This window comes from Cervus canadensis, chromosome 5, assembly GCF_019320065.1.
Source record: "Cervus canadensis isolate Bull #8, Minnesota chromosome 5, ASM1932006v1, whole genome shotgun sequence".
NCBI lineage: Eukaryota > Metazoa > Chordata > Mammalia > Artiodactyla > Cervidae > Cervus > Cervus canadensis.
In genome coordinates, this window is record NC_057390.1 from 43,567,277 (window position 1) to 43,590,520 (window position 23,244).

At 43.2% G+C, this 23,244-nt stretch overlaps 1 protein-coding gene across 1 annotated transcript in view; it reads left to right on the forward strand.

Annotated features, from left to right (window-relative positions):
* Window positions 1–23,244, forward strand: part of LOC122441724 (dynein axonemal heavy chain 6-like) — a 111,869-nt gene that overhangs the window by 84,381 nt on the left and 4,244 nt on the right. Inside the window, exons 22-28 of the mRNA XM_043468689.1 lie at window positions 2,153–2,272; window positions 3,284–3,405; window positions 7,954–8,083; window positions 12,720–12,847; window positions 17,614–17,799; window positions 18,347–18,419; window positions 19,473–19,624. Of these exons, the coding sequence (XP_043324624.1) occupies window positions 2,153–2,272; window positions 3,284–3,405; window positions 7,954–8,083; window positions 12,720–12,847; window positions 17,614–17,799; window positions 18,347–18,419; window positions 19,473–19,624 (911 nt within the window). The remainder of the gene's footprint in view (window positions 1–2,152; window positions 2,273–3,283; window positions 3,406–7,953; window positions 8,084–12,719; window positions 12,848–17,613; window positions 17,800–18,346; window positions 18,420–19,472; window positions 19,625–23,244) is intronic.

The following is a 23,244-nucleotide window of genomic DNA, read 5'->3' on the forward strand; positions in this document are numbered from 1 at the left end:
AATCCTCTTACACTGCTGGTGGGAATGCAAACTAGTACAGCCACTATAGAGAACAGTGTGGAGATTCCTTGAAAAACTGGAAACAGAACTGCCATATGACCCAGCAATCCCACTGCTGGGCATACACACTGAGGAAACCTGAATTGAAAGAGACACGTGTACCCCAATGTTCATTGCAGCACTGTTTATAATAGCCAGGACATGGAAGCAACCTAGATGTCTATCAGCAGACAAATGGATAGGAAAGCTGTGGTACATATACACAATGGAATATTACTCAGCTATTAAAAAGAATGTATTTGAATCAGTTCTAATGAGGTGGATGAAACTGAAGCCTATTATACAGAGTGAAGTAAGTCAGAAAGAAAAACACCAATACAGTGTATTAACACATATATATGGAATTCAAGAAGATGGTAACAATGACCCTATATGCGAGATAGCAAAAGAGACACAGATATAAATAACAGATTTGGACTCTGTGGGAGAAGCCGAGGGTGGGGTGATTTGAAAGAATAGCATTGAAACATGTATATTTTATGTGAAATAGATCGCCAGTCCAGGTTTGATGCATGAGACAGGGTGTTCAGGGCTGGTGCACTGGGATGACCCTGAGGTCATGGGATGAGGAGGGAGGTGGAAGGGGGGTTCAAGATGGAGAACACATGTACACCCATGGCTGATTCATGTGAATGTATGGCAGAAAGCACTACAATATTGTAAAGTAATTAGCCTCCAATTAAAATAAAGAAATTAAAAAAAAAAAAAGACTGATCAGAGGTGCTTCAACAGGAGAAGAAAGATAGATGCCAGTTAGCACATTGCTGTCCTGAAAGAAATAAACTACAAAGATCCAAGCACAAATAACTTTCTCTCAACCAACCATCTCAGCTTGAAAGAGAATGGAAAAAAAAAAATCTTGACATAATAAGAGATGGAGATGAGCAGATAAACATTTAAAAGATTCAGAAGTTGACAACATCAGTATCATAGGTAAAATTCTTCTTGGAGCACTACAGAGGTGAATAATAAATTGTAGCAATGGGTCTGGAATTTTTCCAAGGAATTATATCAGCAGTGGGCTTCCCTGGTGTCTCAGGGGTAAAGAATCCACCCGCAATGCAGAAGATGCAGGGTCAATCCCTAGTTGGGAAAAATCCCCTGGAGAAGGAAATGGCAATTCACTCCAGTATTCTTGCCTGGGAAATTTCATGGACAGAGGAGCCTGGCAGGCTACAGTTCATGGGGTCACAAGTGTCAGATATGACTTAGCAACTAAACCACCACATCAGTTATACAACCATTACAGCACAGAATAACTATATTTCCTATTGTAATGTGGGGGTGACAATGAAGCATAGCTTCTCTGTGGAAAGAGAGACGGGATACCAATAAATTTTAATTCCCCATAATCTAATTTCTGTGAGGTAAATTGTCTCTTGCATCTTGTATCTATCCTTTCCTCCTTGTACATCAATAATGTATAAGGTATGTATAGATTTTGAATGCCTTGTTGTAAATATTTTGGTTCCATTTAGCTTACTGGCCCCCAAAAAAGCAGTCTTTGATGCAAAGTAGGTATGTTTTACAATACTACAGTCAGTGATGGGATAAGGCCAAAAGTCAATATTTCAATATTTTTTAAACAAAGAAAAAAAAAAAAAAACAGGAAGAAGGAAGAAATATGTAAACAGAGCTCAGTAGCTTTAGTTTCAATTATTTGGGAAAGGCAAAATAATTGGGGGGAAGTACATATACCTCCTTAGGCTTCTCTGGTGGCTCAATGGTAAAGAATCCACCTGCCAATGCAGGAGACAAGGGTTCCATCCCTGGGTCAGGAAGATCCCTTGGAGGAGAAAATGGCAACCCACTATAGTATTCTTGCCTGGGAAACCTCATGAACAGAGGAGTCTGGCAGGCTACAGTTCAGGTGGGGGTCACAAAAGAGTTAGACACAACTTATCAACTAAACAACAACAACATATGCTAGTCTTCTTTCTGCTTTTTAAAAATTGACTTTTATTATCTTTAGGGATAGGTTAGTGGAAAGACACTCAATGTGCCAAATGTGTAAATAAATAAACCTATTAGAATGTGGGTATGCATATCAATTAAAAACAAACAACATTTTTAAATGCAAACTCCTTTTCAGGTGAAATTACCTATGGTGGAAGAGTTACGGATACCTGGGATCAAAGATGCCTTCGTACTGTCTTGAAAAGATTTTTTTCTCCTGAAACATTACAAGATGGTTATAAATATTCTGAATCAGGTGAGTGACTTTTCAATACTATCGAAAAAGACCTTTTCCAAGAAGTCATTAACAGCATCCTCAGTTTTCCATCCAGGAGCTGTCTGTGTCCAGTCCTCACCACCTAGATCCCCATATTCACCATCCCCTTGCTTTGTTCCTTTTTCAGTTGCTAAGTCGTGTCTGACTCTTTGCGACCCCAGGGACTGCAGCATGCCAGGCGGCTTCCTTGTCCTTCACTATCTCAAACTCATGAACGTTGAGTCAGTGATGCCACCCAACCATCTCTTTCTCTGTTGCCCCCTTCTCCCCATGCCCTCCATCTTTTCCAGCATCAGAGTCTCTTCCAATGAGTTGGCTCTTTGCATCGGGTGGCCAAAGTATTGTAGCTTCAGCATCAGTCCTTCCAATGAATAGTCAGAGTTGATTTCCTTTAGGATTGACTGGTTTGATCTCATTGCTGTGCAAGGGACTCTCAAGAGTCTTCTCCAGCACCGTAGTTCAAAAGCACCAATTCTTCCGTCCAATTCTCATGTCCATACGTGACTATTGGAAAAACCATAGCCTTGACTATATGGACCTTTGTTGGCAAAGTGATGTTTCTGCTTTTTAATATGCTGTCCAGGATTGTCAAAGCTTCAGCTTTAGTTGTAGGAGTACAAAGATATCTATTGTGTGATAACCGTTTTTAACTATTTCTGGTCTAAAATAGATTGTACTCTGTCTAAATGTGTTTTCAAAGTTCTATCACTTCAGAGCACACCTTTCAGCAGCACATCCCTGAATTCTTAGAATCTTGCAATGTTCTGCAGGTGACACCTTAGGACACTGATAGATGCTAACGGCCTCCAGAAAATGCGAAGGAATCTGACACAACAATGAAAGCTAGGGGGCTTGCAAAAAAAAATCCCTGTTTCTCCATGATGCAGCTGATAATAGCCACCATCTGAACAGACAGAGAAGCACCAAACTTGGCAGTACTCAAAGGTCATCTATTTAAGACATATTTGCCTTCTGTGTTTTCAATAACAGGTATCTATTTTGCGCCCCTGGCTGACAGCCTGCAAGAGTTTAAAGACTACATTGAAAACCTGCCTTTGATAGATGACCCAGAAATATTTGGAATGCATGAAAATGCCAACCTAGTTTACCAGGTATGTGGCCTTTCAACTTAAATGCATATTCATTTTGTGTATATAAACCTGAAACATCCATAATCATCTCACTGCTTATGTAAATTATAATCTTCTTAAATAAATAAAATAAATGTTCACCTCAGCTTCAGCATTTGGTTCCAATTTAGCCACCTGTTGTCTCTGGATCTTTCATGGAATCCTAAGATAGTTAGGTATCTTCTTGTCACTGTCCACCCCCTCACCTTCCAGCCTCTGCCTGGTCCATAATCTATCTGCTAGTCTTCCATAACATGGGGATTTGGATGGTAATCCAGACAGTCCTTTCTCTTTTGCTCTTCTCTCGCCATTCTGGGGATATTTATATCATATTATACAAGGATTTATGGATCCACAGATGAATAGGTTACAAAAGTACAATAGCAAATATCCAAGGCAGATAAATCAAACACTGCTCTTCAAAAGCATGGATCATTGATTTTGCTATTTGCAACAGCAGGTTGGACTTGGAGGGCATTATGCTGAGTGAAATAAGTCAGACAGAGAGAGAGAAATGTTGTGTGATATCACTTATATGTGGAATCCAAAAAATACAACAAACTTGTGAAGATAACAAAAAAGAAGCAGACTCACAGATATAGAGAACAGACTAGTGGTTACCAGTGAGGAAAGGAAAGAGTGGGGGGCGCAAAACAGGAGTAAGAGATTAAGAAGTATAGACTATCATGTATAAAATTAGATAGCTACAAGGACATAATGTACAACACAAGTATGAAATATTTTATGGTAACTATAAATAGTGTATAACCTTTAAAAATTGTGAATCATTCTGCTGTACATCTGTAACATATAATATTGTACATCAACTATATCTCAATTTTTTTGACTCAATAATTTTAAAAAAATTATTGAAGTGTAATTGATTTACAATGTTAATTTCTTCTGTATAGCAGTGACTTAGTTATACATATATATATTATTTTTCATATTCCTTTCCATTATGGTTTGTCACAGGATATTGAATATAGTTCCCTAGCTATTATATCTTAATTTTTAAAAAATAATCTAAAAATTTAAAAATGAAAGCATAGTTCATCAAGGTCATAGGACCAGATCACTAAAATCATGGCATCTGGTCCCATCACTTCATGGCAAATAGAAGACGATAAAGTGGAAGCAGTGACAGATTTTATTTTCTTGGACTCCAAAATCACTGCAGAGAGTGACTACAGCCATGAAATTAAGACACTTGCTCTTTGGAAGAAAAGTTATGACAAACCTAGACAGCATAGTAAAAAATAGAGACATCAGTTTGCCAACAAATGTCCGTATAGTCAAAGCTATGGTTTTCCAGTAGTCATGTATGGATGTGAGAGCTGGACCATAACAAAGGCTGAGAATTCATGCTTTTGAATTGTGGTGCCAGGGAAGACTCTTGAGAGTCCCTTGGACTGCAAGGAGATCAAGTCAATTTCAAAGGAAATCAATCCTGGATATTCACTGAAAGGACTAATTCTGAGGCTCCAATACTTTGGCCACCTGATGAGAAGAGCTGACTCACTGGAAAAGACCCTGATGCTGGGAAAGATTGAAGGGAAAAGGATAAGGGAGTGGCAGAGGATGAGATGGTTATATAGTGTCACCAATTCAATGGACACAAATTTGAGCAAACTCTGGGAAATAGTGGAGGACAGAGGAGCCTGGCATGCTACAGGCCATGGGGTTGCAGAATTGGACATGACTTAGCAACAGAATAACCATTTAACCACAGCAGTAGGTCCAAAGAGCAAAATGGATAATTTTATTCCTCCAACACCCTCTGATGCCACACCATTACTTAAGGGTAGTCCAACCTCCTCAGCATGGCACTCAAGACTCCCCCATGACCGGTTCCTTCCATATCCTTCCAGTTTTATTACCTATCATGTTCTGGAATCTTTAGGTGAACCAAAGCCAAGAAAAGAGGTATGTCCCTGGGGCCCTGGAATATTCTAAATGTTGGAGACCAGATTGGCCTCATGAAGCTGAAGGGAATCACCTTTCTTTGCAATTTAAATTTTGTCTCTACAATAAGAGACAAATTAGAGGGTAAAATCAGCCTAGATATCAAGGAACATGTACAAAACAACTGTGGAACTTCTCAGTGATCCAAAACCTATGTCATGCTCTCTGCCCTAAAAATTGGTTGGCTGTTCAGTGAAGGGCTTCCCTGGTGGCTCAAATGGTAAAAGAATCTGTCTGCAATGCGGGAGACTTGGATTCGACTCCTGGGTTGGGAAGATCCCCTGGAGGAGAGCATGGCAACCCATGGCCATATTCTTGCCTGGAGAATCCCCATGGACAGAGGAGCCTGGGCTAGAGTTCGTGGGATCGCAAAGAGTTGGGCACGACTGAGCAACTAAGCACAGCACATTCAGTGAAGAGTTGGAATATCTTATTTTTCCTGATTCTACTTTCAGGAGGAAAAAGAGGTGGCTAAACCTAGTGTTAATATTCAGTCATCTGACTGTTTGCCCTAGAGTGGGTGGATGTGGAGGTGAGAGAACAGTGTGGAAATGATAGACTTGCTGCATTCAATGAGAAGTCAGGACTTTGGGGAAGAGTAGCGTTCTTGGCAATGTATACCTGTGAATGTAGTTTTTTGTGTTCTCCATCAGTTCTGAATGACTGAGAATGAGACAGTAGGCATGTGGTGAGGCCCCAGGTATATTTTTCTGCCCAGCCTCCCTTCCTTCATTTTTCTGGCACAGTATGCACCTGATTTCTACCTCTTTCCTTTGGGACAGTTTCCACTTACTCATTCTATTAGATTCTGGTAAAACCTCCAACCACTCTTTGCCTTCACAGAGGTGGGCATGTGACCCAGGCATCACAGCATCACCCAGCTACTGGACCTGGTCCAAGGAGCAGGCCCACAGCCCATGCTAGGAGAATGAGAGTCCTTTCCTGAGACAAGATATATAGATGCTGAACTGGGAGAGGGCTGTCTTTCCTCTGGAATGACTGACTAAGATGCTGCATGTCTGCAGCATTCTGTGCCCTTACCCTGATACCCTGACCCCTTCTCCCTACCACATGAAGAAGCTCATCTGCCACAGGAAAGAATGAGAGAAACAACCAGATATGAACAGGAGAGAGAATGCTAGATCCATCCATGCCTGAAACCCACATGACTTGAGTTCTCTTCTTCCCAGCTATATATGCCAACATATCCCTTCTTTTTGCTTTAGGTTAAATAATTCTGTATCATCAATAGAGTCTTAAAGCAAAAAATATGAATGATTCCTTCCTCAGCTCAGCAAACTACACTTACAAAGGTGCATACTAGAGACCAGTAAAGAAAGCTGGGCCTGGCTGTTCTAAATGTTTCAAGACTTTTGACTAACCAGGAAGTCAAGAACTAAAACAGTGTATGTGCTTATTTATGTCCAACACTTTGTGGCCCCATGGACTGTAGCTGACCAGGCTTTTCTGTCCATGGAATTCTCCAGGCAAGAGTACTGGAATGGTTTGCTATTTTCTCCTCCAGGGGATCTTCCCAACCTAGGAATCGAACCCACATCTCTTGCATTTTCTGCACTGGCAGGTGGATTCTTTACCACTAGCAACACCTGGGAATCACAAACTAAAATGGAAAAGTCACTATTAAATGGTTGGCACTGAGCAAGGAAATCAAACTATTTAACTATAGCATTAAGTAAATAACATCACAGTTGTTTAGGACCTAATGAACATGTCAAAAGTAACATTTGAAAGATCTGTCATGTAAAATATAATTTTTACAATCAAGATCTGTAATTCTAGGTTCTGAATTCTTTTCTTGGGTAAGTGAATGATGAGTGTTATGACCAGTATAAAGAAAACCTCTAAGAGATTCCAACAAATATACATCAGAAGATACTATGTTTCTGAATAAAGGAAAAATCTAGAAAAATTAACAATATTAACTGATCTTGGAATAGGAATTTCTAAGCATAAAATCAAAGGAAAAATAAATCACATTAGAAAGAGACAGTGGGGTCTTCCCTGGTAGTCAGATGGCTAATTCAGGGGTGGGGCAGGTAAACTAAAGTTATAAATATTTCTTAAAAGCAAAATCATGAATAATTTTTCTTTTTACTTTTCTGTGTTTTGTAAATTTTTAATAATGTTCTATAATACTTTTCTAATTGAGATAACGTTATTTGAATAAAAGTATGTTCTAAAACTGAATTCTCATTATTTCTTCCTCACTTTCATAACTGCCCTTTAAAGAATTAACCAAAAATTGTTTAACCATTTTTTATTGTGGTAAAACATATAAAATTTATCATTTTAACCATTTTTTAAAATATGATTAAATGACAGTTACATTAAAGTGTTCAACCAGAAATATTTAACTGTAACACCATAGATGAAATACTATGCATTTCCAATGAGCACATTTTACCAACTCTGTCTTCAACATAAAAAATTAAAATGTCCTTGGTTTTGGCAACAGCTATTATTTCTGTAATAAACTGTACATGCTGCAAAATTATATTTTTGAGAATTTGGGTCCTCACTGTTCTGTCTCTCTCACCATTATAGTACAAAGAGACCAACACTTTGATCAACACTATACTTGACGTTCAACCAAGGTCCTCTTCTGGTGGAGAGGGAAAGAGCAACGATGAAATTGTCCAAGAACTTGTTGCTTCTGTCCGGACCAGAGTTCCAGGTAGTAAATAATTGTTGGCTTATGTGGGTAATGGGACTTTTAGGAATAAACTCAGAAAGCTGAGTGATAGGCAGGTGTCCAAATCTGCTTATTATGTAGAATTTTTTCTTTCTGTAGAGAGAGAGCTCTTTCAATGTAGAGGCCTCTATTTATAGATTAGAAGCCTGCAGCCCCTTGACATCTCAACAGCCAGAAGCATGAAGAGCAAGTTGGCTTCTAGCCCAATATAACTTTTTTTTTTAACCAGAAAATTTTTATTTTTTTTAATTTTTTTTCCTTTATTTTTATTAGTTGGAGGCTAATTACTTTACAATATTGAAGTGGGTTTTGTCATACATTGACATGAATCAGCCATGGAGTTACATGTATTCCCCATCCCAATCCCCCCTCCCACCTCCCTCTCCACTCCACCCGATTCCTCTGGTCTTCCCAGTGCACCAGGCCCGAGCACTTGTCTCATGCATCCAACCTGGGCTGGTGATCTGTTTCATAGATAATATACATGTTTCGATGCTGTTCTCTCAAAACATCCCACCCTCACTTTCTCCCACAGAGTTCAAAAGTCTGTTCTGTACATCTGTGTCTCTTTTTCTGTTTTGCATATAGGGTTATCATTACCATCTTTCTAAATTCCATATATATGTGTTAGTATGCTGTAATGTCTTTATCTTTCTGGCTTACTTCACTCTGTATAATGGGCTCCAGTTTCATCCATCTCATTAGACTGATTCAAATGAATTCTTTTTAACGGCTGAGTAATATTCCATGGTGTATATGTACCACAGCTTCCTTATCCATTTGTCTGCTGATGGGCATCTAGGTTTCTTCCATGTCATGGCTATTATAAACAGTGCTGCAATGAACATTGGGGTGCATGTGTCTCTTTCAGATCTGGTTTCCTCAGTGTGTATGCCCAGCAGTGGGATTGCTGGGTCATATGGCAGTTCTATTTCCAGTTTTTTAAGAAATCTCCACACTGTTCTCCGTAGTGGCTGTACTAGTTTGCATTCCCACCAACAGTGTAAGAGGGTTCCCTTTTCTCCACACCCTCTCCAGCATTTATTGCTTGTAGACTTTTGGATAGCAGCCATCCTGACTGGCGTGTGATGGTACCTCATTGAGGTTTTGATTTGCATTTCTCTGATAATGAGTGATGTTGAGCATCTTTTCATGTGTTTGTTAGCCATCTGTATGTCTTCTTTGGAGAAATGTCTTAGTTCTTTGGCCCATTTTTTGATTGGGTCATTTATTTTTCTGGATAGCCCAATATAACTTTAAACAGACTTTTTTCTGATGTCTCGTGTCTCATGTCTCATGTTTAATTTTTTTCCTAATGTCTCTAGATCTGTACTGTCCAAGACAGTAGCCACTAGCCACATGTGTCTACTTAAACTTTAAAATTCATTTCCTCAGTTGCACTAGTCACATTTTAAGTGCTGCCATATTGGACAATGCAGATGGAAAACATTTCCATCATCATAAAATATTCTATTGGACAGCCCTGCTCTAGAATCCATTTCACTTTTTTTCTCCAACAAGAGAAGTGCGTGCATATATGCTAAGTCATTTCAGTCATGTCCGTCTCTTTGCGACCCTATGGACTGTAGCCTGCCAGGCTCCTCTGTCCATAGGATTCTCCAGGCAAGAACACTGGAGTGGGTTGCCATACCCTCCTCCAGGGGATCTTCCTGACTCAGGGATCAAACCAGCATCTCTTATGTCTCCTGCATTGGCAGGCAGGCCCTTTACCACTAAGGCCACCTGGGAAGTGAGAAGTAGAGAAGAATAATTTATTATTTCACTTCATTTTCTGGTGAGTTAAGGAATCTTCCTGAATGATCACAGAGATCCACTTTCACACTTTTCTTAGAGTGGCTATAGATTTAGATGTCTTAATCTATTGTTCATGGTTGGAAATGTCATTATAGGAAAAAGATGAGGCAGAGAAAAAAATGGGTGACTATAAAAGTAAACTGTGCTTCTGTCTCTGTTCACAGTACTCTGATACCAAGTGTATGGGTTACCCCCGTCCCCACATTAGGCAGTTCTCCAACTCTCTGGACACTAACTGGATGTCCTACAACTCAGTTATGACATTAACTATCCAGAGTTGGCACAAATCCCACAGGTTAAGGGCTCAGTCCCATAAGACTGTCCGCTCTTTAAATGTCAACTGGAAGTCCTCAGGCTGTGACCTTTATTTCTGACCAACCAGCCATAGATCAAGGATTCCCACAAGCCACTTCTGGGGTTCAGTAATTTTCTAGACTGGCTCACAAGACTCAGGGAAACAGTTAATTACATTTACCAGATTATTTTAAAAGATATTATAAAGGATAAAGATAAGCAACAAGATAAAGAGATACACAAGACAAGGTCCAGAAGCGTCCCAAGGACAGGAGATTTTGTCCCTGCAGAGTCAGGGTGCACCACCCTCCAGGCACATGGATGTGTTCACCAACCCAGAAACTCTCCAAACCCCTTCAGTTAGGTTTTTATGGAAGCTTCCATACATAGGCATGATTGGTTAAATCACTGGCCTTTAATGAGTAACTCAGCCTCCAGCCCCTGCCCTCTCCCAGGAGGTCAGAGAGTAAAGCCAGAGTGTCCAAATCTCTAATCACATGGTTAGTTTGCCTGACAACCAGTCCCTCATCTTTAGGGTTAGTACTAGAGTCACCTCCTTAACATAAACTCAGGTGTGGTTGAAAGGGGCTTGTTATCAATAATAATAGATGCCCCTTTCACCTTTATCGATCAAGAGCTATCTCAGGAATTAGGATCAAAAACCAATAATTATATAAAAGATGCTCCTATCACTCTTATCAACGAGGAAATTATAAGGATTTTAGGCACTCTGGCCAGAAGATGGAGACAAAGACCAAAATGCATATTTCTTATTACATCATAGTAGCACACCCAGGTGGTGCAGTGGTCAAGAATCCACCTGCCAGTGCAGAAGACTCGGGTTCAATCCATAGGTTGGGACGATCCCCTGGAGTAAGAAATGGCAATCCACTCCAGTATTCTCGTGTGAAAAACTCAATTTCAGAGGAGCCTGGTGGGCTACGGTCTGTGGGGTCACAAAGAATTGGCCACAACTGAGCACGCGTGCATGCAATCACATTAAGCTTTACCAGTACTCTTGAAGTGAAAGTCGCTCAGTTGTGTCCAACTTTTTGGGACCCCATGGACTGTAACCTCTGTCCATGGAATTCTCCAGGCAAGAATACTGGAGTGGGTAGCCATTCCCTTCTCCAAGGGATCTTCCTGACCCAGGGATCAAACCCAGGTCTCCCGCATTTCAGGCAGATTCTTTACCATCCTAGCCACCAGTGAAGTTCCACCAATACTCTAAAGGCCCTCCCCCAAAAAAAGACCTATGTGACCTCAGACGGCAGTTATGTTCCTCCTAAACAGGCCCTCAAAAGAATCTTTTCTTGAGTAGAGAGTTCTATAGATATCAAAGCAACTGAGTTATTTTAGAAAGCATTTTTTAATAAACTTGAGATGGAGAACTGGGTAGAAAAAGGGATGAAGATGGATGGATGGGTAGATGGATGAATAGATGAACAGAGAGTAAAGGTTCTTGTTTCATAGAGTTCCATTGACACCTAGGAAGTTTTTCTCTCCATGTTTCATTAAGTTTGTACTTTTGCTGTGAAATGATAAGCAATGCCACCTGTTGAGACTGAGAGGGCAGGGGTACATTTGGCTCAACCAGAGAACTGAGGTTTGGAATAGCCCAAGGGGACAGACAGAAGGAGAAGAGCAGGGGCCTGTAACCATAGCCCTGTGGAACCAAGGAACCACTGACCCACACTGCTGTGTGATTTTTCTACAGCAGCCAAAATGAGTAGTTAGAAGGAACTTAATGAACATCGCTCAGAACCACTTGTCTTCTCATGCTTTGCTCAGATATGTCAGGAGAATGCAGGTCCTTCTTTGTTCACAGCTTATATGAACCCCCACTGGGTGGATTATAGGAAAAGAGAAGAGCACAATTTTTCACCCAGTTTGAACCACGGACTTATTTCAGAATCCAGCCAGCCCCTTTGAACAACAGTAAGATAAATGCCAAGTCTCTCCTCTCTTGGGGGGGTGTCCTGCCCCCAACCCTTCCTCTCCTAGATGCCTTGATGCAATGTGGAGGGCTTCCCTAGCGGCTCAGTGGTAAAGAATCTGCCTGCAAAGCAGGAGACACAGAGACATGGGTTCAATCCCTGGGTCAGGAAGACGCCCTGGAGAAGGAAATGGCACCCCACTCCAGTAGTCTTGCCCAGAAAATCCCATGGACAGAGGAGCCGGGTGGGCTAAAGTTCATGGGGTCACAAAAAGAGTCAGATAAGACCAAGTGACTAGATGCAACATGGGTGTGCAGGGAAGAGTGAGGCTTACATACCCTGTGTACACCAAGGCAGAGGAGATAACTTGAGACCCCTGGCACCTCTGGTCTCAGGGATGTCCCTTGTCTGCCATGTAGCACCTGCCCCTGAAGTGTGCACAGCCTGACTCCTGTTCATCCTGGGCCCAAGGACAAGAGAAGTTGGCTTTAAGAAAGCTTAAGATAAGTGCAATGTTATAAGGCGAGAAATCAATGATAATCCATCTGATGAATCTGCCGTGTGTATTTCAGAAATTCTGGAGATGGAAAACGCTTCTGAGAGTCTTTTCGTCAAGGATCCTCAAGGACGCCTTAACTCCTTGACCACTGTTCTTGGACAGGAAGTGGACCGGTTTAACAATCTGCTGAAGCTGATACACGTATGAGTGCTCACTTCCATCCTTGCTCTTGGGGATCAAAGCGTTGTGGAGCATGTATATCAATGTGAAGTTTCCATTCCCATCACTTGAACATTTCCATGTGGATGTGCTAACAATCCTTCTAGCCCAACTTGTCTAAACCTTAATTCACCCTCCTCTCACTAGTCTGTGTTCCCTTTCTCTAATAATGGCTTATGACTGCAGGGCATTACAAACCCTTCATTATCCTAACTTACACCCTTAGAATTTGATTGACGCATTAGGAATTTGAGCAGGGACCTAAGCACTCAATTAAGAGAGATTCAGATTCAGTGTTTCTTCCCAGTGTCTGCTTGCATGCTAAGTCACTTCAGTCCTGTCCTACTCTGTGGGACCCTATGGACTCTAACCTACCAGACTCCTCTGTCCATGAGAATCTCCAGGCAAGAACCCTGGAGTAGGTTGCTGTGCCCTCCTCCAGGGAATCTTCCTGACCCAGGGATAGAACCTACGTCTCTTATGTCTAACCTACATTGGCAGGAGGGTTCTTTACCACTAGCACCACCTGGGAAGCCCAATGTCTAGTTAGCATTTAATACCATAGTCTTTCTGAAGACTATGAAAACCAAGTTTCTCTAAGTATGGGCCATAAAACACCTGCATTGGGATCCTCTATGCTGTGTGTTCCAAGTATAAATTCCCTGATTCCACTCCAGGCCTACCGAGTGAGGAATCTTGAGTAATTCCTGCAAAGGTGAATTTTAAATGAATACCCCCAAACGATGTCATTGCAACTAAAATTTGAGAATAACTATTTAAACTTTTGCCTTATGCTCAGGAATACTTTCCAAAGGCCCTTGACTTTGTAATGATGACTACAGGACTTCCTGGTTTCTCTGTGCATGACTTTAATAAGGGAAACAGAGACTGACTACTGAGCAGTAACAGGGGACGTTTTACTGCTAAGCTGGGAACCAAATACCTGGCACAGGATTAAGGCTCAGTGATAAGACTGGAGAGGACAGCCACAGTAGATTTTTTTTTTATGTGAATGAACTTTATTTTTATTTTTGGCTGTGTTGTGTCTTTGTTGCTGCTTATGGGCTTTCTCTAGTTGTAATGCATGGGCTTCTCATCACGACGGCTTCTCTTGTAGAGCATGGGCTCGACACATGGGCTTCAGTAGTTGTGGCACGTGGGCTTGGTAGTTTCAGCTCCTGGGCTCTAGAGCACAAGCTCAGTAGTTGTGGCTGACAGGTTTAGTTTCCCTGTGGCATGTGGGATCTTCCCAGATCAGGGATTGAACCCATGTCCTCTGCATTGGCAGGTAGTTTCTTAACCACTGGCCCACCAGGGAAGCACTAGGGTAGATCTTTTAAAGACTGACTATTCCCTATTAGGAAATCAAGTCTCCAGATGTTTTTGGTTGTGTGACAATACCCAGGCTCGTGGGATGGGGGTGAGGGGAAACTAGGTCAGCTGAATACATGACATCTTCACCTTGGGTCTACTAGGTAAACAGCAGTACCAGACAGCCAGCTAGTCAGGTCAGAGCTTATAACCTTTTCAGTTCAGTCACTCAGTCGTGTCCAACTCTTTGTGACCCCATGGACTGCAGCACACCAGGCTTCCCTGTCCATCACCAACACCCAGAGCCTGCTCAAACTTATGTCCATTGACATCCAATTCCACTGGATGGCTGGCTCTTCCAGCCTCAACGGGTGACTTCCACCTTTGGTACTAAGGGGATTGTTCCAAGTGTTCCCTTTTGCCAGTCACTGAGACAGAGGAAAGGGGGCCAAGGGAGAGCAGCTTCCTCATAAAAATGTCACACAGAAGTGGCATACATCATTTTTTCTTATATCCCTTTAGCCAAAACTTGATCACATGGCAGCACTCCAGCAGCAAGTTTTCCTGGGAAATGTAGTCTCTGTGTTGGATTGTTCTGTGCCCAGCTAAAACTAATGTGATTGTTGTTGTTGTTAGTCGTTCAGTCATGTCCAACTTTTTTGCGACCCCGTGGACTGTAGCCTGCCAGGATCCTCTGTCCATGGGATTTCCCAGGGAAGAATACTGGAGTGGGTTGCCATTTCCTCCTCCAGGGGATCTTCCCAACCTTGGGACTGAACCCACACCTGCTTGGCAAGCGGATTATGCAAAGGAAGAAAAAGAGATAGATGTTGCTCATCTCTGGCCTCTTCCACCTCATGCATGGTCACCCACTTAAGGATGGATGAGTCCAAATGTCACTTCCTCATAAAGTCTTCCTGGAACACCTGTCCTTCCCTCCACCACCAGATGACAGGGCCCTCTTCTCAGGGCTCCGTCACCTGAGGTGTTTGTGTCCATCACTGTATTTGTGTACAACATACCACCTTTCTTTGTAATTACTACTCCATGAGTATGGCTCCCCCAGCAGACAATAAACTTGAAGACAAAGGGACTGGTATTAATACATAATTCATATCTGTTTGGGGGCTTCCCGGGTGGCTCAGATGGTAGATAATCTGCCTGCAATGCAACAGACTTAGGTTTGATCCCTGGATTGGGATGATCCCCTAGAGAAGGGAATGGCTACCCACTCTAGTATTCTTGACTGGAGAATTCCATGGACAGAAGAGCCTGATGAACTACAGTCCATGGGGTCACAAAGAGTCAAACACAACTGAGTGACTAACACTTTCATCTCTGTCTCCCCAGTGCCTGACACAGCCTAAACCTTCCATGAATATTTGAACATGCAAGTGAACTAATGTGGCTCTGAGGAACAAAGTCCCTTCTGGTCAAACAGTAGTGTCCACCACTAATGGAAGAATTCACCTAATAAAAGCAGAAGAAAGAGGAGCCCCGGGAGAAGCAAGCTGCAAGGCAATCAGGAGTCAGAGCTGAACACTCCCATTAGAGGGAGGGTAGTGGCCACCAGGGGTGCTGGGCTCCCTCATCCTGACCCCTGCCCACTCCTGCCTGGCCCTGGCTATGTCGCAGCCTCACCTTCACTTCACCCAGCAAACAGCAAGGCTGCACTGTGGCAGCAACAAGAAAGGCCAAGGGATGGGAGCATCCGGGGCTTTGGGCTGCCATCTTGGTGAGCTCACTGACCTCCTGATGGTACGGGACCATGAGACCAGGCAGGTCCTGGGAGAGATGAGGTCGCTCAGGGCTGCAGGCTTCTAGATGTAAGGGAGAAAGATCTGAAGTGCATTCTTCTCACTGAACATGACTTCTTGTCAGCCACTGCCTCTGGGAGAACTGGTGGCATTGTGACCTCTGTCTACTTTCCATTGATCTAGACCGCAGTGGCAGCCTGGTCCCTCCAGCAATCTGACTCAAGTGTTCTTCAGGCATCTTAGATATGTCTTCTGCTACCTTCTTCCATTTTTGGTGTCTTAAGGTCGAGTGGTGTTTTGGCCCTGGCTAAAGGCCCTTTTCCTCTGCTCTGCTGCATATGGTTCCTCAGATCCTAAGGGCATATCTACTTAAAACTCCTCTTTTCCAGCACTGCCTCTTGTGACAAAAGATGGGAAGAGGGGAAAAACTCCATGAAGGAATAGAAGGATGACTAGCACTGTCTTATCCACATGTCACCTTGTCTCTAGAACTATTTGCATATGGTCCTAGGACTCGGGCTACCTAAGTGGCACTAGTAGTAAAGAACCCACCTGCCAATGCAGGAGATGTAAGAGATGAGGTTTCGATCCCTAGATCAGGACAATCCCCTAGAGGAGGGCATGGCAATCCACTCCAGTATTCTAGCCTGGAGCATCCCATGGACAAGAGGGGCCTGGTGGGCTACAGCCCATGGGTTTGCAAAGAATTGGACACTTTCATCAACATAAATTTGCCCTCTAATATCTTCCTGTAATATTTCCCCCATATATGGCAGCAGTTTTCACAAAACTGGAACCCACGAGAGCCATGTACAAATCTATGTTGTTATTGTTTAGTCACTAAGTCGTGTCTGACTCTTTTGAGATGCCATGGACTACGGCCTGCCAGGCTCCTCTGTCCATGGGACTTCCAAGGCAAGAATACTGGAGTGGGTTGCCATTTCCTTCTCCAGGGGATCTTGCAAACCAGAGATTGAACCCACATCTCCTGCATTGGCTGGCAGATTCTTTACTGCTGAGCCACTGGGAAATCCCTATACAAATCTATACACCCTGCTTTTACCTTTAGCCTGATAGCAGATATTGCTTTGTACTTCCCATGGCTGCTGCTGGCCCAGCGTCTCCCAGGACTGCTGCCAGCCTCTGTCTTTTGTTGAGATGAGGGGATGATAAGGAGTGTATCTTTAAATAAGTATTTCCAGTATAAGGAAGCTCTCTGGTATCAACTGAAAGATTGGTCTCATCTAAGAATCTCCCCTTCCTGCTATAACTGCTGGGGCTGCAGGCATCCTCTGGGCAGAGTTGGAGGTACTTCCCATGTCCCCAAATCCCGCCGTGGTTCCCAGATCACTAACTGTAAGGCTCATTCTTCGTTCAGCCTGGAGGAGAGCTGGACAGTGGCACTTCTCAAAGTGCTTGGGAGACGTTTCTTCACCTTCCCTTCTCCATCCACTTCACTGTATCATGCTACTAACTGCCTAAGCCATGCCCACTCCGAGGTCTTACACCTCTATGTCACAGGTTGTAAAAACTGCATGAAGATTGGAAGGTCTGACCCAGCAGAGGGTCTGCAGAGAGAACACAAGCCACCAAGCAGGCCCTTCAGCCCAAGGCAACACCTGCCACCATGAACGAGGGTCATTCCCACCTGATAACACCAATCCTTTCTTGTTCTTTCAGAACTCTCTAGATACACTCAACAAAGCCATTGCTGGATTGGTGGTGATGTCTGAAGAAATGGAAAAGGTGTATAACAGTTTCCTCAACAACCAGGTTCCCTCTCTATGGTCCAATACCGCCTACCCATCCCTGAAGCCACTAGGGTCTTGGGTCAAAGACCTTATTCTGAGGACTGCATTTGTGGACGTAAGAAAATTTACTTCTTCGGGGTCTGATCAATCTGATGACATGGTTGGCCCTGGGGTCCTTAGGAAGCCCTCACTAACTGAAATATTGACAACCACTGAGGGATCATCTGAATCCAAAGAAACAGAAACTTCTGGAATAGCATCACTTTTAAAATCTTGCACTGATTATAGTATAGTTTGCCCTGTGCCCTTATCCCCACTTTTCATTTTAATTCCAGGCCATCCTTGAGTTTTAGATCTCATTCATGGAATCCCCATCATGAGGTACAGAACCAATCTGACATGGGTCCAAGTGGCCAAGCGTGACCTTGCTGTTATCTCCCTCTTCTAGAACCTCCGTAATAACCAGGTTCTGGGTTTATGGTCAGCCTGGTAGGTGAGGAAGGGGGACAGGGCAGGCAGTAAGAATGGGGCTGGTGATAACTCAGGATCAGTTTAGATTCTGCCTCCTAAGAGACCCTCTGAAATATAACTCTGCTTTAAATGACAGTTGCTATCTCAGACCAAAAAAAAAAGTACATTATAGTATAATGTTTCTCCTTTAGCTGTGGCTCAAAAGAGGACAGCCCAAGTCCTTCTGGATCTCCGGTTTCTTCTTCCCTCAAGGATTTCTAACAGGTATCACTGCTTTCCCTAGAAAAATCCCCATAGGAAAAAATAAATAAGTGTGTGATGAGTCGTGCTGGGTTTCTGGGAACTGGGAAAATGGCATGACTGCTGATGGCCTAAACCAAGGGGAATTGATTATATGGTACCCAACAAGGCCCTGCTCTTCCTCGCTTGCAGAGGAAAAGGATGGCAGAAATAGCAGGTGTTCCCCCAACAACTTAATCCCCGCTGCTCTCAGTTTACAAGTCTAAACGCTGCTTCCCTGAGAACGCACACAGCTGCCCCAAGTCCCCATGGGACCCATGCTCAGGACACCACCTGCTCTCCAATTTCTTTGGTTCCAACTCTGAGAAGCTTCCTTCTCTCTAAAAAAATACTTTTGCTGCTCCTCCAGTGGTCCTCAGGGATTCTGGCCAGAGAGCCCCAGAGGGCATTAAAGCCTCTGGGCTCCTAGATGCTAATTTTGTTGTTGTTTAGTCTGCAAGTCCTGTCGAAATTTTTATGACCGATGGACAATAGCCTGCCAGGCACCTCTGTTCATGGGATTTCCCAGGCAAGAAGTACTGGAATGGGTTGCCATTTCCTTCTCCAGGAGATCTTCATGACCCAAAGATTGAACTCGCATCTCTTGCATCTCCTGCATCTCCTGCATTGGCAGGTAGATTCTTTACTGCTGAGCCACCAGGGAAGCCCTAGATGCCAATTAGCCCAGCTCTTAATCTAGCTCATCCCGAGTCCCTCATACACAGCCCAGAAACAGCCCATACAGGACAAGCTAAGCAAGATGTTAAAGCTGGGAAGATTGGGCTCTGAAACGCCCTTGCCGGCTTGTCTCCCCCATTGGCAGAGCAGTACACTTTAGACTTGGCCCTCTCTTTCCCACCAGGCCCAAAATTCATACATGCTTTGACTCCACCCCTCTCAGTAATTCAGAGTAAGATGTTAACGGTTGGGTCTTCTGGATGGAGAGGAAGCTCGTTAATGCTAGAGCATTCTGGTCCAGGCAAGTGGAAGCTGTGTTTGGATAATAGCAACTCAGCTTTCTGGCTTTCGTATTTACAGGAACTCTTCAAAATCATGCTCGGAAATACAATTTGCCTATAGATGAGCTGAGCTTCAAGTACAACATGGTTCCTGTCTATCGGGATCAAGCCACAGTCATAGAAGCTGCCAAGACAGTGCAATTTGGACAAGAACTGCCCATGGACACAGAGGTACTGTCCCCCTGACCATTGTTACAGCACAGCAGCTTCTATCTACTGTCATCAGGATCTCGAGCAATCTCCCCTCCCACTTTCCATTTGCAGGAGTCGGAGAGGACAGGATAGGTCTACACCTCCAAGCATGCGTGCATGCATGCATACTAAGTCGCTTCAGAAAAAAAAATAATAATAAATCGCTCCAGTTGTGTCAGACTCTCAAGACAAGCTCCCAATTATCAGTGACTGGATGGCAACCACCTAAATTAGTCTGATCTGTAGAAATATATTTTACATCAATACTGCTCATTTCTTTAGTTACTTACAGTAACTTTCTCATTCATGTGGAGGCAATATTTGTTGTCTAGTCACTAAGTCACCTCTGACTTTGTGCAGCCCTGTGGACTGTAGCCTGCCAGGCTCCTCTGTCCATGGGATTCTCCAGGCAAGAATACTGGAGTGGGTTGCCATTCCCGCCTCCAGGGGATATTCCCAACCCAGGGACTGAGCCCACGTCTCCCACATTGGCAGGCGAATTTGTTACCGCTGAGCCACCAGAGGAAGCAACGTAGCAAGAGGTTGAAAACCAGAGTTTCGGCATCAGGCAGGCCTGGGTAAATTCTGCCTTCCCTCTCCCCAGCTGTGTGTGCTACAGCAATGATTAACATGTCTGCACCTCAGTGTTCACATTTGCAAAACAGGGCTCGTGCCACCAACTTCAGAGTTGTAGAGCATTGTCAACGAGACTGCAGGTGTCACGTGACCACCATGTAGTACACTCACAGTACATAACTATTACCAGAAGTTAAACTTACCTGCCTCATTCTCTCAGCTGTCTCCTAGCAGAACTGACATGCTAACTTCACACATCATGTAACTGTAACTACATTACATAACCAGTAGGAATGCACTAAGGAAGCAGTTCAGGCTCTTTGCTTACGTGGTTTACTCCCTCTAGAATAGAGATTCTTGAAGTGTGATCCCCAGACCAGCAGCATCACCTGGGCACTTATTAGAAATGAACTTATTTGCAGAACAGAAAACAGACCCACAGATATAGAAAAGTGGGGAGAGGGGAGAAGGGATAAATTAAGAGGTTGGGATTAAGACATATACACTGCTATATGTAAAATAGATAAGCAACAAAGACCTACTGTGTGGCACAGGGAACTATACTCAATGTTTTGTAATGATCTGCAAGGGAAAAGAATCTGAAAAAGAATATATATACAAGTATATGAGGCTTCCTCAATGGCTCAGTGGGTAAAAAATCCACCTGCAACACAGGAGACACAGGAGATGAAGGTTTGATCCCTGAGTCAGGAAGATCTCCTGGAGGAGGAAATGGCAACCCACTCCAGTATTCTTGTCTGGAAAATTCCATGGACATAGGAGCCTGGCGGGTTACTGTCCAAAGGGTCACAAAGAGCCGGACAAGACTGAGCAACTAAACACATACACATATACAAGTAGATACACACATGTACATATATATATATATATGTATATATGTATGTATGTATAACAGAATCGCTGTGCCTGAAACTAACACAACATACTTAAATTTTTTTTTTAAAAGTAAAGTAAATTACCATTTATTTATGGGTCCCAAGGACCCATTCCAGACAGAATCAGAAACTCTGGACTGGGATCCAGAAATCTATATTTTAATAAGTCCTCCAGGGGGTTCTTAGCCCCTCAAGTTTGAGAACCCCTACTCTAGAATATCTCAACCTGGATTGCAGGTTAGAATCATCTTTGGACCTTTAAAAACATCCTGATGCTCAGACCACATCCAGTTGCATCAGAATCACCCCGATGACATCAGTCATCTACTTGTTAAAGCTCCCTGGGTGCTTCCAGCATACAGCCAGGGCTGAGACTCACTGCTGCCCATCTGAGCTGCCTGCCTCCAATGTGCTGAGATATTAATGGGTCAGAGGAGCCTCCAGAGCACTTGTCCATCCCAGTGGGGCTTATAAATGTCATTTTCTATGTGTGCTATGACATCAAAGATCTGTTCCAGATTGCTTTTGCTAAGAATGTGTTTGCTAGCCTGTCAGTGTAGATGAGATAAGTGACTTTTAGTGAGTTTCCTTAAAATATCATAGTAATAATAGTAATTTCTCCTGGGTAATTTAATCAGTATCCACCCCACTCAGACCTGCTTTATCTAGTCTTTGCTCTGATTAGCAAAAATGCACAAAAGTAAGATTGTTCCCATATTCATGGATTATTCTACAAAATACTATAATTCCCCGTGCCTCTTAATTGCCTGTATCTTAAAATGACAGTGAAAGAGTTTATGTCTTTAAGAACATTTGTTTTAGCCTCAAAATTTTTTTATCTTAAAGTATTAGCATGTAAAAGTAGGGAGGAAATCAATTTAGAAATGCACTCGCTGTTATTTTGAGACCCTTCTCAGCCAGGAGAGTGTCACAGGCCCAGGTCAGGAATAATGAGTCTGCAGAAGGGCAGGACAATACCCACATAAAAGCTTCATCCAGGCCATCCTGGATGTTGGCCCTGCTCTGTGCCTGGCATGCTCTATCTGCCACACAGGCAAACTGACAGACAGAAGTTCACAGTAACTACTGGTGTCTCTGCCCTCCAGCCGCACCAGTACACACAAGTCTCCACGTGGATCATTTACAATGAGCTATAGTGATGCCTGGGAATCCGCCTTCTGTGGAGACTGCATATTGTATAGTCAGCCCATCTCTTGGTCCTCCCAGAAAACACAGCAAGAGATTGTTAGACAACTTGAGTTCTGCTACCAACAACAGGGCCACTGTCAGCCCAGTGCTGCCTTGATGCCATTTAGGAAAAGGCACCCCTCTTGGAGGTGTGTGCAGATGACTCCTACACACAGCCTGACAAGTACATGGCAAGATGGTTTCAGCCTCTACTCAAGCAAACCTGCACGAGTGCATGTGGCAGCCCCAATAACAGGAAGGCCCACTGCACCACGCTGTACCCATGGGACGAACTACAAGATGCTAGAAAGTCAAGTCCAACCAAAAAGAGCCTATCATCCTGTGATTCACTATAAAACATACCACTTAAAACCACACTGCTTAGTCTTCTGTCTACAGGCGTGAAGCTCCAATTGTAAAAAGATCTAGGGCCCCAGGACTGGCCAGATTCACTCAGTGTTTGAGGAAGGATACACAGAGCTCATGCCTGGCAGAAACTAGACACTAGTGATGACATCTAACCACAGGACATTGAGGAATAGGGTCTCTGTCTCTGTCTCTTTCTCTCACAAAATTTCTTTTAAAAATTTTTCCATAAGCATTCTGCAAATATTGTCACAGTTATATAATCTATCTTCTGGAAGAGCACTCAGATCTTTGAAAGGCCTTGCTAAACATAACAGATGATAATCAGCCCTCTTGGCCACTTTCCATGAGAAGGGGAAGATCCTAACATCATGGTATCAGAGACTGAAGCCCATCAGTGGGTTTCCCTGGGGTACCATGTACCAGACAGCCTCGTGGAGTGTGAACGAGGAGTGTGAACGTGGAGTGTGAACTCCTCGTGGAGTATGAGATTTGGTAAAAACTGAAAAGCAAATTATTTCACCTTTTGGAGCCTTGGCATTTTCCTCTCTAAGATGTGAGGGATAAGAGAAT